Source organism: Triturus cristatus, chromosome 1_2 (genome assembly GCF_964204655.1).
Source record: "Triturus cristatus chromosome 1_2, aTriCri1.1, whole genome shotgun sequence".
Taxonomy (NCBI): Eukaryota; Metazoa; Chordata; class Amphibia; order Caudata; family Salamandridae; genus Triturus; species Triturus cristatus.
In genome coordinates this window covers 439,099,765-439,114,534 of record NC_140580.1, presented here as the reverse complement: position 1 = coordinate 439,114,534, position 14,770 = coordinate 439,099,765, and the positions used below count along the sequence as shown (strand labels likewise).

Below are 14,770 nucleotides of genomic sequence, written 5' to 3'. Positions count from 1 at the left end.
GTCCTGGTAAAACACAATATGCAAATGAAATAAGACCCGACTGTACAGTGCAAAAAGGCAAAATCAAGGACCAAAAGTCATTCTAAAGGGGACCCATCACCTGCGGTGCCCGCAGAGGGTCCGGGACGGCCACCTCCGTCCGGCAGAGAGTCCAGCCAGTCACTTGCAGCCACAGGAGAGTCAAAAAAGGCTGTCCGATCCCCATGTTCCACTCGGAGTTTTGCAGGGTAGAGCATCGAATACTTTAGGCCCAGCTCACGGAGACGACGCTTCACCCCTTGGAATCCCATCCGTTGTTTCTGGACCAGTTGCGTGAAGTCCGGGTAAAAATTGATGGTCGAGTTCTCATGACGAACCGGGCCGTGGGTCCGTGAGGCCTGCAGAATAGCGTCGCGGTCCCTGTAGTAGAACAGTTTGGCCACGATAGGCCTCGGGGGGGCCCCCGGCCGTGGCCGACCGCCCGGAACTCGATGGGCCCGCTCCACGGCAAAGAACTTACTTAGGCCAGCCGAGGACAACTGTTTCAGGATAAGTTCCTCGACCACGAGGTCAACCGGGCGGCCGTCGGAGGACTCCGGTACACCTATGACGCGGATGTTGTTGCGTCGGGCCCGTCCCTCGAAGTCCTCAAGCCGCCGGGCCATATGGTCGTTAACCACCCTGATGTCTCCAAGCGCGGCCCGCAGATCCGACACCTCCGCACCGAGGGTGGAGGTCCGTGCGTCGAGAGCCTGGACCTTCTCGTTAGTTTTGGAGAGGTCGGCCCGGATCAGGGTGACATCGATCGCGACAGTGTCAATCTTACGGGCCAGGGCCTCATATTGCGTCGCGATGGTTTCCCTGATGCCATCAATGGCGCCCATAATGTCCTGCAAGGATAGTTCCGTAGTGGCGGTCGCGCCTCCTTCCGCAGTATCCGAGGGGAGGCCAGCAGCGCCAGAGGGCCCCCTGCCCTGGGTGTAGCGGTCCATGTTATTGCTCTGGACTGCCCCCCCGCGGAGGGAAGCCTTGGTCTTGCGGCCCTCGGGACCCCCTTTGCCCCCCATGTGAACACAGTCACCCGAGGGGACCTCCAATCAAGAGGTGTAAGGCACCAGCAAGAAGACCACAAAATGTCGGTATAGGGGGTCCGAGGCGATAGGCGCTCTAGTGGCAGATGAAAGAAAACCTCATGCAGAGGCCCAGGAAGCACCTCTCCACCCCGAGCGCACCTCCCTGCCGGTCTCCTGAAGTGCAAAACCGAAACCGAAAGTGGTGGATCGGCAGCTGGCACCGCGCTGAAGCCGCTGTTGTTCAATTGCAGCCCGGTCCCTCGGGTCACCTTCACCCCGGTCACCTCCGTCGGGTGGGTCCCAAAAGTTCCGACGACGACAACTCAGGATTCCCAGGTCCGATTTGAGTTTTGAAAAGAGATATACGCTCAGCTGGTCTTTATCTCCCAGATTCCATAAGCCACGTCAGGATATTCTCAGGATAAATTCCGAGGAGCAGAGAGGGTCCGGGGAGCCCTGTGCTCACGCGACCATCTTGGATGCGCGCTAGGCTCCTCCCCCCTAGGATATATTTTTATTTTGAAATTGCATATTTCCATATATTCAAGTGACTTGTAATACGGTCTTGCTGACTTGTTTCAAACTTCAAGAATCATGGTGATGTAATAGTGAATCACATTTGTTTACTATTTTTTTTCTTTCAGGTTAGCTCGTGGGTGACTTGGTTGATCTTGACTGCTGGTTCTATGGAAGAAAAACGTGAAGTCTTTTCACACTTGGTACATATTGCAAAATGCTGCTGGAACAAGGGGAATTACAATGCTGTAATGGAATTCCTGGCTGGTTTAAGGTATTTCTTAAATGCTAAACTTTACAGAGGGGACAACATTGTCTTGTAGTAAATTTAAAGAGAGTTTAGAACTCATCTAAAACCAAGCACACATTTCACAAATTTTAAATTGAAATACCTTTGTGAAAACGTGTTTCTTAATGGTGCTTTAAGGAATTATTTTCAAACAGTAAATTAAAGTAAAGTAAATAAATCTATCCTAATTATAAAATATTTATTTGGCCTTTTAAAACCCGTTTAAAGAACAGACCTCAAATATTTTTCCAGACTTAACTTTGTATTTGGATCAAAGAACGTTCCTATCTTTGGTCAGAATTTTAAGCTACCTAGGCTTTGATGCTTGGCCTAATCAGTTTAACCACATTTCACACCTACTGTTCTCTACGGGTTTTCACCAGGTGCTTGTCCAAACCGCGCCCCATTTTGGAAATGTGGACATGTATCCCAGTTTATCCACATTTCACACTAGAGTTCTGTGAGGGCTTTTTCTAATTTGCTATTCCATCCTCACCCTATTTTGGAACTGTGGAGATATCTCAATGTCACCTGGCCTAAACCTCAGCAGGCTTAAGCACTGGTCTATGAACTTGGCTTCTGTGTTTAATGTGTACAAATAGTACGTTTCTGTACAAGCTAGCTGAGAGTAAATAGTGATTACCAATAAGTAATCCAGGCATTTGCCTCAGTAGCTGAAATTTTCAGGACTAACAATTGGTCAATTATTGTTTGTAAGCTAGCCGACCCTGTTGTGCTTTCTCTTTCTCATTTTATGGTGTTTATATTTCTTGCAGTCCTGTATCATATGTGTTTGCGTACCCCTTTACTCCTGTTCCATCTAAATAACCAAACCGCCTTTGGTTCAACTTATATTCATGCACTAAATCAAAAAAGAGCTTTGTCCCATCTCTATATGGTAATCATTGTCCTCCTGTGTATTTTAGCAGTATATTAGACATGTGCCCATTACTGTTGGGTCACAGCCCCTGAGTTAGTGTGGTTGTAAATAATTCAGGGCACTAGGTTTGAAGGCACATCTGTTTCCAGCAAAAGGGTACAGTTACCTTTGGCTCCATATCTTCCTTACACTCCTTATTCTTCCTTTGTCTCGTCCTTAATGAAAGATTGCTGCCATTCCGATGTAAATATCACTTTAACATCTTCTAGAAGAGGGAAGCCTTGCATGCAACAATTAATTAAATGAAACACTTCTCAATGAACCATCATTCTGTATAAGCCTACTCATATTTTCCCATGTCGAAGGTGAATGAATGAACGAATGAACTTACAAAGGGCATGTTTACCATATAGTGGCATCTTGGCACTACACACCAGAAAGTTAATTCATCAGGAAAAATAACACAATATATAGTTAGGACCTAAAATCCATAGGAAAAGCGTTATTTATTTTGCCAATAACTTTGTTGCCATTTGACAAATCCTCGCAAATTTATCAACCTCCCACTAGGGAGGTTTATCGTGATTGCCAGAGGCACGATTACCAGAGTGGGGCCTCCGGTGGTAAACTGAGGGGTTCCGATACCTAGGCATTTGAGCGGCCCATTCCGAACCTCCTTTTTTTTGTGCCTGAATGTTGATACTCTTCTGGAATGCTCTATAGCTTTTTGGTCCAGACTCCCCCTGTCGGTGAGGGGGAGGAGTAGGGGGAATCCTGCAGGGCAAAAAAAAATCACATATGTTTTTTATTATTTTCGGCGGGAGACGTGCAGGACTGACAAAAAATAAAAAGCGCTGGCCCCTGCTCTTCTGTCATTTTTAGCCCTTGGGGGGCCTGTCAGCTCCCACCAAGCAAAATCAAGTATAACTCCGCTTTCTGCAAGCCAGAGCTGTCAAACAGCTCCAGTGTTCAGAAATTGGAGTTTTCATCTGTTTCCCTGCACGCAATATGCTATTTCAAGCAGCTCACTGCTTGCGGGAGCAATGCAGGCTCCCGCAGGAGTCGGGATCCAGGAGCCAGCTGGGGCAGCAGGGGCCTTGAGGCTCCCCTGCAGTCCCATAGCACACTGTGTGCCCTCGGGGCACCCAGAACACATGGCTGGGCCCCCGGGTGATGGGGTCTCTGGGGCTTAAATCGGCTCATCGAGGTGGTCCGCCCCCCACCCCCCTTTTTAAAAATAAAAACATTTTCATGTCAGGCCAGGGGAGATGGGGTCTCTGGGGCTGGGGCACATAGCTCCCCTCGCCCATTGAATTAAGGCCTGACCCCGGGGGATGGGGTCCCCGTGGCTATGATCGACCGGGGAGGGGGGGCTGCCTTTTCCCCTCCCTCATTTGTTTAAAACAGGGCCTCGGGCAGCCAGCGCCCGCTATGCGCAGCAGAAGGCGGTGCCGGGTTGGGTAGTTATACGGGGTTGGCCGAAGGCTATGCACGGTGGAGGATGTATTAACGGAAAGTTAACAGGTGAGTTTCTATGGTTTTGTATATTTAGAATGTGAACCTATCTCTTAACGTCTCTGTACCTTTGCTTTTTAAGTGAAAATATATCTAAATTATATATATAAATATAATGTTTGAAACTTGGTAAGTAGCACAGACTACAATTAACAAGTTTCTCGCTGCAGTCTAAGGGCAGAATGACCATATCAGCATTTAAATATACATGTTCAGGTTTACCGATCATATTAGCATACGGAGAGCGAAGGCTTCAGCATTTTGCTCTCTGGGTGTAGCGGACATGGTAGGTAGAGAGGCAGGGGTCACACCAAACACTGCATCATGTTAAAGTAGCCTATTCTTGAACCGGTCTGTATTTTGAAACTGCCCATTAGCAATTTCATGTACATGACTTTGTACCTATGGTTAAAGATGAAAGGAAGGGGGGGACTGTTTTTTTTTTTTACTGTAATTTTTGTTGGCGAAAATGTGCTTTGCCGCTACATGTTGAATATTTTCTTTTTATAGCAAGGAACGTTGCCAGTATAATGCATGAGACTTTACAATAGAAAGTATCTATACATGGTTGGAATTCACTTTATATTTTTGTTTTTATTGGAAACAAAAAGTATTTTCCTGGTGAGCAACTAATCAAGTACTGTAGTTATATTTTAACTGTATGCTGCAACCTTAATCACCTTACTTTTAATGACTGCCTATTTTCTTTATTTCATATAGGTCAAGAAAGGTATTAAAAATGTGGCAGTTCATGGACCAAACCGATATCGAAACCATGCGGAGTCTTAAAGATGCTATGGCACATCACGAGTCCTCATCAGAATACAGAAAAATCGTAAACAGAGCAGTGAATATACCAGGCTGCAAAGTGATTCCCTTCTGTGGGGTGTTTTTAAAGGAGCTCTGTGAAGTTCTTGACGGAGCAGCCACCCTCATGAAACTTTGCCCAGTGTACAATTCTCAAAATGAAGCTTTTGAGGTAAATTCATAATTGGCATATTGGGTTGTAAATGTCTTGTAAAATCATATTGCCTATCTCCCTGAAACTTTTTAGACTGGTTCCTGAATTTTTAAATGATTTTAATGATCCCAGAAGAAGTCCTATGACCATAATAGTAGCTAGGCATATCTTTGTCACACTCTTGTGTAGTGATAAACTTCTGCTCCTTCGTTTTTCTTTGGGGTTTTTTCTTACTATGTTGGGACTTGTCTTTACAAGGGCATTGTTCACTGTGTCTTCTGCAAATTGATACTTTTTTAAATATCTTTTTTATTGTGTTTTCACTATAGGTTTTAAAACCTAAACCCAATAAACATAAAGTCCATCATTACAATATACACATATATCAATCAGTCATATGTGCAATCACAAGCTGAAATGGACTATTCAGTTGACTCCATTATCCAAGGGCATATTGCTCCAGCACTACAATTAGTCACTGTTAAGACAGTTTGATATGTTTTTGTATGCTAAGCCCCTTGATGTTTTTTTCAATATGGTTTGTGCTAACTAATTGATTCGATGCCCACAACCTTTTTTCCATCCATACCTTGCTCTTCAACATTTTCATGTCATTTTCTGGTATTCTACATTTTGCCCCTTTTGTGATTTTTGGTTACATTTGTATATTAGAATAATGTTTTTTAATGAATAACTCAGTGTAATAATATATTTTTATTCCTACAATTTAGTGGCTCCTAAAATAGTATTTAGTCTGCTTTCCTTTATATGTGTTTATTTTTTGTTCCTTATTTCAATATTACTTAAAGAGAACATGACTTGGGAATACTTATTTAGCTTAATGAAGAGAAAACCACCCCTTACTGGAATTACTTCTAATTACGTTTATAAGTGATTTAAAACTGTTTTCTTTCTAGTGTTTTAAATCTTGGTTCATGGACCACTCATCCCTCGGTCCACATGGAGCATTTTATCGCTACACTTTTGTAGTATAAATACACATTCCCATACAATATCAGTACAGGTAATAATCAAAATGAATGAATTGATGTGCTTAAACTCAACTGTGAAAGCATGAAACAAAGAATTCAAGGACTTAAGTCGGTGTATATTTACAGTAAGCTTATATCATTGAACCATCATTAAAGAAAAATTAATGAGTCCACCATTTTTCAGCACACATTAACAGTACAAAATTGCATTTGTTCTTTTACCAATGTCATCATTTATAAACAGTTTGTTGAGTATGAAGTCTCCAAAATTTAGTTGTGCTCATCCAGAAGTGCAGTCATTTCTAAGGGGTTCATTACATACATGGATGATTATTTTTTTTATAGAAGAGAACACCATAATGCGTTAGTCAACAACCTTTGTTGATAAAATCTGAATAGTGCTATAGCCAGGAACCTGCATGCCTAAAATAATTACCAGTAGTGGTATTAGCACATTCTAAAACACCACAAAGAAGGAAACTGTATAAACCACCATCAAACGTGAAAAAGTTACCTTAGGCAAAAAAGGAACCTAACTATGTAAATCTGTGTCTACAAAAAACAATGTGGAAGTGTTGAGAAAAAATGGCAAATAAGGTCAACTCACATAATTGCAAAGGTTCTTAGTGCATGGGAAAGGTGCTGATTCATTTTATTCCATCTAATTAGCAGTTATTGATCCACTTGAAGACTAAATTAATTGCGCCATTCGCCTTTGTGGTTATGTGAGTTCTGAATGAAGCAACCCAATAATAGACGTGACACAAAACATTTCGAAAAGATAGAACTAAAACTGAAGAATGATCTGATAGACTGCTAGCGGCAGATTCTTTACCTTAGAATTTCCCTCAGGCGTCAGACTGGTTCCAGAAGATTATTCATGAGCAGTAACACTGCGCCCCGGTAGGTGTGGTCGATCAGCTCCTCAACATTTGTCGACGTCGTGCATGCCAGAAGTGACGTCGTGGTACCCATACAGGCACAACCGAGGCATGCTGACGTCAGTTCTTTTCTTTCCGTGCCATAGCTGATCTGCAGAAGAGCTACCCCTCTGTCACTTTTTGCCAGGCCTTTTTTCAATTTTTTGTTGACTTCTTTTGAGATGTACCTCCTGGTGTGTCGAGGATGTCCATGTGCAAGTTGGATTTTAAGCTCTGTAGCGCCAGTCACTGGCTGATGTCGGCGATGGACCCACACCTAGTTTGCCTTTGGTGTCCGGAGTGTGACCACGATACCACGGCGTTCTCGGATTGCCGGGCCATGGCTCCGAAGGCTTTGAAGGACAGGTCCCGGAAGCTACTAGCTGCCCGGAATGCAACACCGAATTCCTCTTTGTCCTGCCCAAAGTCGTAGGGACATTCAGGTAGAAGGTATAAGGAGAAGAGTAAGAAGTCAAAGCATTCTTCGACTTCTCCCTGTCCATCGGCTGACGAGATGAGGGAGCCTCTGCGTTCTAAGCCTCATTTTCCAGAACCTAGGTCGACTCCATGTCGTCCCTAATCAACCCCTACTCAGCTAAGAAAATTCATTGAAACTGTGTGCCTCATTTTTGAGCAGTCCTACCCCGATGACTCACCGTCGGTTCTGCAGGGTTGAAGGGGGCCCCCCTCTGGTTTCACGCCGGCGACTCCAGCAGGGCCCCATAGATACATTCCTGGATTTGGACTGATGCCCGTCAAGCCATCTCAACCTTTTTTGGTGCCAGTTCTCTAGGTGCTGCTGGCACCCAACCCTCCCGGCGGCACCATCCCCATCGTCATCCCTGACACGGAGCCAGAGGATCATCACCCGGCACTGACTCCGCCAGCTGGAGTCTTGCCTCTCAGATCAGACCTTCAGTCTCATTTTCATCAGCTAGGACTCAGGGAAGGCTGGGAAGGGTCGCTGGCACATTTAGAATACCAGCCCTATGATGAACAGAGTGTGGACTGGTGTGAGGACCTTGGTGAGGCCAACGGCCTGAATACTTCTCCAGATGCTGGTCTGCTTTCTCCCCCTACCGTGGCTATCAAGGATCATACACAATGGAGGTGCGTAGGGCGGCTGAGGTCCTGGACCTTCAGTTGCCCATGGTGGCAGTCAAGACTAATCTCCAGACGAAGGTGCTGCAACCGGGAGTCTCCGCTTTGGAGCCCTTACTCATGTTCAGTGATGCCCTCGCTGACGTCCTTTTGGGTACCTGGTCCAAACCCAACATGGGCTTCTGTGAATAGGACGATTGCACGCCGCAATCACCCCGCCGTCACCCAACACCTAAGGACCCCAACTTCCTCACTCAAAACCCTACCCCTGAGAGCTTGGTGGTTCAAGCCTTCACCTCACAAGATGCTTTCCCTACCACTCCCCTGGATAGGGAATCCAAGAGGCTGGACTTAGTTGGGAAGAAGATGTTTTCTTCTGCCAGCCTGGCATTGCTTAGGCCTGTCTGCGGCTCATGTCCACCCCAATCGGCCTTTTGCGGCTTGAGAAGGGGCTTCCAGTCGCACCAATTCCAGTCCAGCCACTGTCCCTTAGGCTCCCGAGCCTCTGCATGGCAGAGGGCGCCGTACGCATAGTGACTTTGGCTCAGGTGGCCCCTACTGCCACTGCAACTGTCTCCAAACCCTCCTAGTCTGCCCCTTAACCACCATGGGCATCCAGTTGGTGACAGGATTTGCCTTCACCTTCCCTGCTGGCAGTCCATAACATCAGACAAGTGGGTTTTGCAGATTCTCCAAAGGGGCTACTCCCTCCCCTTTGAGACTACCCCTCTCCCCATGCCACCGTCTCATGATCGACTGATGCTCGATCATCCGTCCATTCTCCACGAGGAGGTCACGGCTCTCTTGGCCACAGGGGCCATAGTGAGGGTTCGGAAACAAGAAGTAAGCTATGGTTGTTATTCCCGTTACTTTCTGGTTCCCTAAAATGAGAAGGGCCTTTGTCCTATCTTGATCTCCGAACCCTCAGTCTCTTCCTCAAGGAGGAGAAATTTGAAATGGTCATGTTGACTCAGATCTTGTCTGCTCTGGACCCTGGAGACTGGATGGTAGCATTTGACTTGCAGAACGCCTATTTTCACATACCCATCCTGCCTGCCCATTGGTGCTATCTGCGGTTTACGGTAGACCACGTGCATTTTCAGTTCACCATACTCCCTTTTGGCCTTATCAGCACCACTCGGGTGTTCACCAAGATGATGGCGGTGGTTGCAGCTCATCGGCGGAGAACTTGGGTGCCAGTTTTCCCCAATATAGACGACTGTCTGTTGAAGGCGGGCTCGTCCCAGGCTGTTGTCTCCCACCTCCAGACTACGGCAAACCTACTGCACTCACTGGGGTTCACTATCAGCGTGCCAAAGTCACACCGGACTCCCTCTCAGTTGCTCTCTTTCATCAGAGCTGTTCTGGACACAGTGAAGTTTCAGGCATACCCTCCCGGCAGTGGGTCCGAGATTTTCAGGCTATAATACCGATATTTCCGCCTCTATCCTGGGTTTGAGTGAAACTGGCCCTAAGGCTGCTTGGCCTCACGGCCTCCTGCATCCTGCTGGTGACACATGCCAGATGGCGTATGCGGGCTCTGCAGTGGGACCTGAAGTTTCAGGGCGCGCAGCATATGGGAAATCTCTCCAACCTGGTCCAGATCTTGGAGGGAGCTGCGAGCGATCTGCAGTGGTGGCTAATGAACCGTGATTGGCTTAGAGGCAAGCCCCTCTACCTTCCCTAACCAGATCTCACAGTAGTGACAGATGTGTCGCTCCTTGGGTGGGGCAGCCATCTGGGAGAGGTAGAGATCAGAGGACTCTGGTCTCTGGGGGAATCCAGACTCCACATCAACCTGTTGGAGCTCCAAGCGATCTGACTGGCTTTAAAAGACTTTTCCTTCTCCATCAGGTGAAGGCTTGTGCAAGTGTTCATGGACAACACCACCGCTGTGTGGTGCTACAACACAGAGTGGGTGGGTTCTTGGACCCTTTGTCAAGAGGCCCTGTGCCTCTGGACGTGGCTGGAATGCCTTGGTGTTTCTCTGGTGGTTCAACATCTTGCCGGTTCTCTGAATACCAGAGAATTCAAACTCAGCCGAAAATGCCTAGCGAATCACGAATGGCATCTCCTTCCGGAAGTGGTGCAAGGTCTTTCAGCAGTGGGGAGAGCCTTGATTAGATCTGTTCACCACTGCTGAAAACATGCGATGTCTGCAGTATTGCACGCTGGAGTTTCCAAGGCAGCACACTCTCAGAGACGCTTTTCATCTCAAGTGAAGCTTGGGCCGCCTGTTTTTCTTTCCACCCATACCACTCCTTCCCAGAGAATTATCAAGAATGACCTGGCCCAAGTCATCCTTGTGGCTACAGATTGGACATGGAAAGTCTAATATCCCGAGCTACTGAGCATGGCCATTGATCCCCCAATCAGGCTGCCCCTTCAGCTAGATCTTCTGTCGCAGCAGCAGGGGAAGGTTCTCCACCTGAACCTGTCCACTTTCCGCCTATTTGTGTGAAGATTGATTGGCGACAGTTGACAGCTTTTGACCTTCCTCCCATCGTCTGTAATGTTATTTTGGAAGCCAGGCTTCCCTCTACCAAGACGGTGTACACCAGAAAAAATTTGTGGCATGGTGTTCAGAAAATTCTTTTGATCCCCTTTCAGCCCCTCTTTCTGAGGTTCTGCTTTTTGCGTGTTCTCTTGCCCAGCAGGGCTCTGCTCTTGGCAGTGTTAAGGGCTGTCTATCTGCCATTCATGCCTTCTTGAGGTCGCCTGACCAGCCTTATTTGTTCAAATCTCCTACTGTCCATTGGTTCCTTAAAAGTCTTACTCATCTCTTCCCTCCTTCGCCATTCATTATGCCTGAGTGGGACCTTAATTTGGTTTAGACTTTTCTGATGTGCGCACCTTTCGTGCCTCTACACAATTGTCCCCTCTGGCTTCTCACCTTGAAAACATCCTTTCTTGTGGTCATTGCATCTGCCCACAGAGTGGATGAGATGCAGGCCTTATCTAATCCGCCTTACCACTAAGCCCAACCTGTCAAAGTAGTGCCACACACTCGGACCTCGTTTCTGTCAAGTGGTCACTCCTTTTCATGTAGGTAAGTCCATCACCATACCTGCCTTTTTTGCTCCTCTGCATCCCTCTAAGGAAGAGGAGCAACTCCACCTTCTGGACCCAAAAAGAGTGTTGTCGTTCTACCTTAATCACACGAAACGGTTTCGGGTGGACGACCAACTCTTCGTGGGGTATGATGGTACGAAGAAAGGTCGGGCAGTGCAGAATCAGACCATCTCCAGATAGGCTGTGCTCTGCATCAAAACGCACTGACCAAGGAGCAAGCTCCAGAGATAAAGCTGCCATCACTGTGTTAGCATGTGGAGTTCCATGCCTGGATATCTGCCATGCAACAATATGGGCTTCCCTACACATGTTCACCAAACATTACTGCCAGGACAATCCGGTCCACAGGGATGAGCACTTTGGCCGTTCGGTCCTGCAGGACTTTCTCGTTTGAAATTGGTTTGCAAGCCCTCCTTTGGGAATGGTATTGCATGGGTATCTTTTTAAGGTAAAGAATCTGTGGCTAGAAGTCTCTATCAGATAAACAAGTTACTTACCTTCAGTAACGCCTTATCTGGTAGAGACTATATCTAGCCTTAGATTCCTTACAGACCCACCCATCCTCCTGCTCTGCGAACAGGTTTCTAGAGACAGGGGACCAGTGATCAGTGTTCTTCATGGCTCTGCACTTCTAGTGTGAAAAGTAGCAAATAGATAGTGACATCAGCGTACTCTTATAGAGGTACTGCAACACCACTTCCAAGGACATACACGGAGCCAATCGATATTACCTACCGGCGCACAGGGGTACTGCTCATGAAATGTCTTCCAGATTCCGTCTGAATTAATCTGAGGCTAGATATAGTCTCTACCAGATAAAGGGTTCCCAATGGTAAGTAACTTGTTCTTCACTGCTCAGTTAATTCACCCTGTGAAACTAAGAAGACTATGAAATATGTATTAATCTAAGCATTAAATGGTTACTGATATTTAGCCTGCTGAGCAAAAGATTTAAACGTGCCCTGTTCTACTTTAAACATAGGTGCACACTAACACCTTAATTCTAAAATGGTGCCATCAAGTCAAAGAATGGCAGGGCAGTTATATTCAAAGCCATATTTCAATCTACCTGTGTGTGCCTAAAAACAAAGCAAACTGCAGTGTGGCTACCCAATTGTAACCCCATTCTTGTGAAATACGCTTCAAACGGTGATAAGGGAAATAGATGAACGGTTCTGTGTTCTTGATGCTGAGATTCTCCGGTCTGTGAAGGGCAGAGGCGGTGTGTGGTTCGTGTTTTCAATAAAGGTGCTCCTTCTCAGGGGTCTAACTTGGATTGGCTATCCTCCGCCTTCCTGCTCCTCCATCATGCATCCCTCGCTTGTTGAGACCATTTCTCCTGATTGCTACATAATACCACTCCCTCAAAACTGCAAGAGCGCCTGAGCTTGAGTTTTGATGCAGTTGGTACATCTTTAATTTTTTTAGATGAGCTTTCTATATTTCATCTTGCCTTTGGTCTAGAGTGTTTGCCCGCACCGATATCATCAAATGATCTGATTGACCGGCAGTGATAATGATGATTGATTCCATATAGCTTGTAAGTTTGTGCAATTTCTCTAGCTCTTGTAGTGATGGAAGAACGCTAGGGATATGAAAACCGACTTTGACAAAAAAAGATTTTAGTTTGGTGAAGGATGGGTTACTTCCCAAGACGCTCAAGCATCAGAATATCCAAGTCAAAAATTCCTGTACCTCTCATGGCACATAAAAGTTATTTATTGGGGGATCTTTGTATTATAATTGTTTGAAGCGCAGCAATTTATTAGTCAAGTAAGCCGTGGTCCAGTTAATAGCATCTTCATGCAAAAAACCCAAACTATTTGAATATGATTAATGCTTTAGACTTTAGACCAGTTCAGTGCTTGTCTAAATTGGAATACATGTTGCCCAAAATGCAGTGACGTTGCTTAGTTTTGCCTAGGATTCACTAACGTGCCTATGTCATGCAGCAAAAAAGCAGGTCATGGGCCGATAGTGGAAAAAAATATTTTTGGAAATCTAGTCAAGTTAGGGTTTCATAGCGAGGTGTTCATCCAGAATGACACCCTGATTTACACAATAGATGAGTGTGATGCGTTTATAAAAATTAAAGGAACCATGCTTTTGAACTTTGGCATTCTTAGTTGTTCCTTTGTCCAAACAGAAAAATCTTAATTTACTGTGATTTACCCTACACCAGCTATTATATAATAAATCCCTTGAGATTGTTTTTATGTACTGAAAAATAGTGTAATGGGGGGAAGCACGCCATAGCATGTCTAGGTGCTAGAAAAGGATACTGGTGCCTATTGCTGTGGCAGAAGGAATAGAATTTTAGAGCTGAACTTAAGACATTAATGAATAGTTAGTTTTTGTTATAGTTTTTCTGAAAATAACACAAAAGTGATTCTAGTGGATATTTGTTCCATAAAATGGCAGCATAAGATTAATAATCTTATGTCCGATAGAGATTCAAGACACATATTTTGTCCTTGAAGGTGTCGAGGCATTTATACATCTATCAAATAACCATGACGGCTATTCTTAGCAACACAGATGATCATTGCAAAGATCCCGTGAAGATGGATACAGGGGCACGCATAGTGAGGTCGAATATAGTCAGATAGCAGGGTTTTTGAGGACCAGAAGATGGTATTACAGGCAGGCTGGAAGGTAGACATTTATTGCATTCACATAATCCATTTTAGAATGAACTAGAGCTCCTGTGAACACGTCATTTGTAAGGTCGAGAAAAATGGTAGTGCTCATTTGAACTGTTTTAATTTAAAGAAAGTATTTTTAGCTACAGATTTATCCTAGGCATTTAGTCTCGATCCAGTTTACCACCAGAACCTAGATTGCGTACTTTGCTTGCAACTGTAGAATCGGTACCAAATCGGTAGCAAAGCAGTCTTGGTGTCGTTTGCCCAAAGATGTATGCTTTAGAAGTGACATGGCCCCAAATAAAGATTCATTCATCTTTAAGCCAGTAGTAGCAAGCCACTTAGCTACTAGTTTAAGGCCAGCCAGTATAGTAGTGTCATTCTGTTGAGGTCCGCAAAGCAATAGAAAAGACGTATTGCATGATTGAGAAAACCGTCTTCAGTGGCCAAGGGTAAATATCAAAGGGCAGAGGGGAGACGACGAATCCCCTGACAGAGAGTCAGATTGATTGGGACACTGCCATACAGGACCATAGTCGGTTTGATGTGTATATACGGTAGGATAGTCCCCAGCTTTAGTTAGGAAGCTGCAGAGATCCTATATAAATATTCAAGAGAAATGGCAACCAAGAGCCCTGTGTATCTTCACATGTCTCAATCGTTGATACAGAGAGAAAGGTTCCCAATTTCACTAATGCTTCCCATTCATATATAAAAGATACATTAATTTTAGTCTTAGTGGCAGAACTGTGTGGTACTTTTTCATATAGAGCTTCATACCACAGTACTGCTGTTTCTACGCACTGCAAATAACACAAGTTACTGTT

General features: G+C 45.4%; 1 protein-coding gene across 7 annotated transcripts in view; it reads left to right on the top strand.

Annotated features, from left to right (window-relative positions):
• The window catches only part of PLCE1 (phospholipase C epsilon 1), a 932,976-nt gene that overhangs the window by 458,959 nt on the left and 459,247 nt on the right, over positions 1–14,770 (top strand). For all 7 annotated transcript variants that reach the window (XM_085605968.1, XM_085605952.1, XM_085605960.1 and 4 more), the window contains exons 4-5: positions 1,697–1,842; positions 4,973–5,231. In XM_085605968.1, coding sequence (XP_085462094.1) covers positions 1,697–1,842; positions 4,973–5,231 — 405 coding nt within the window. The remainder of the gene's footprint in view (positions 1–1,696; positions 1,843–4,972; positions 5,232–14,770) is intronic.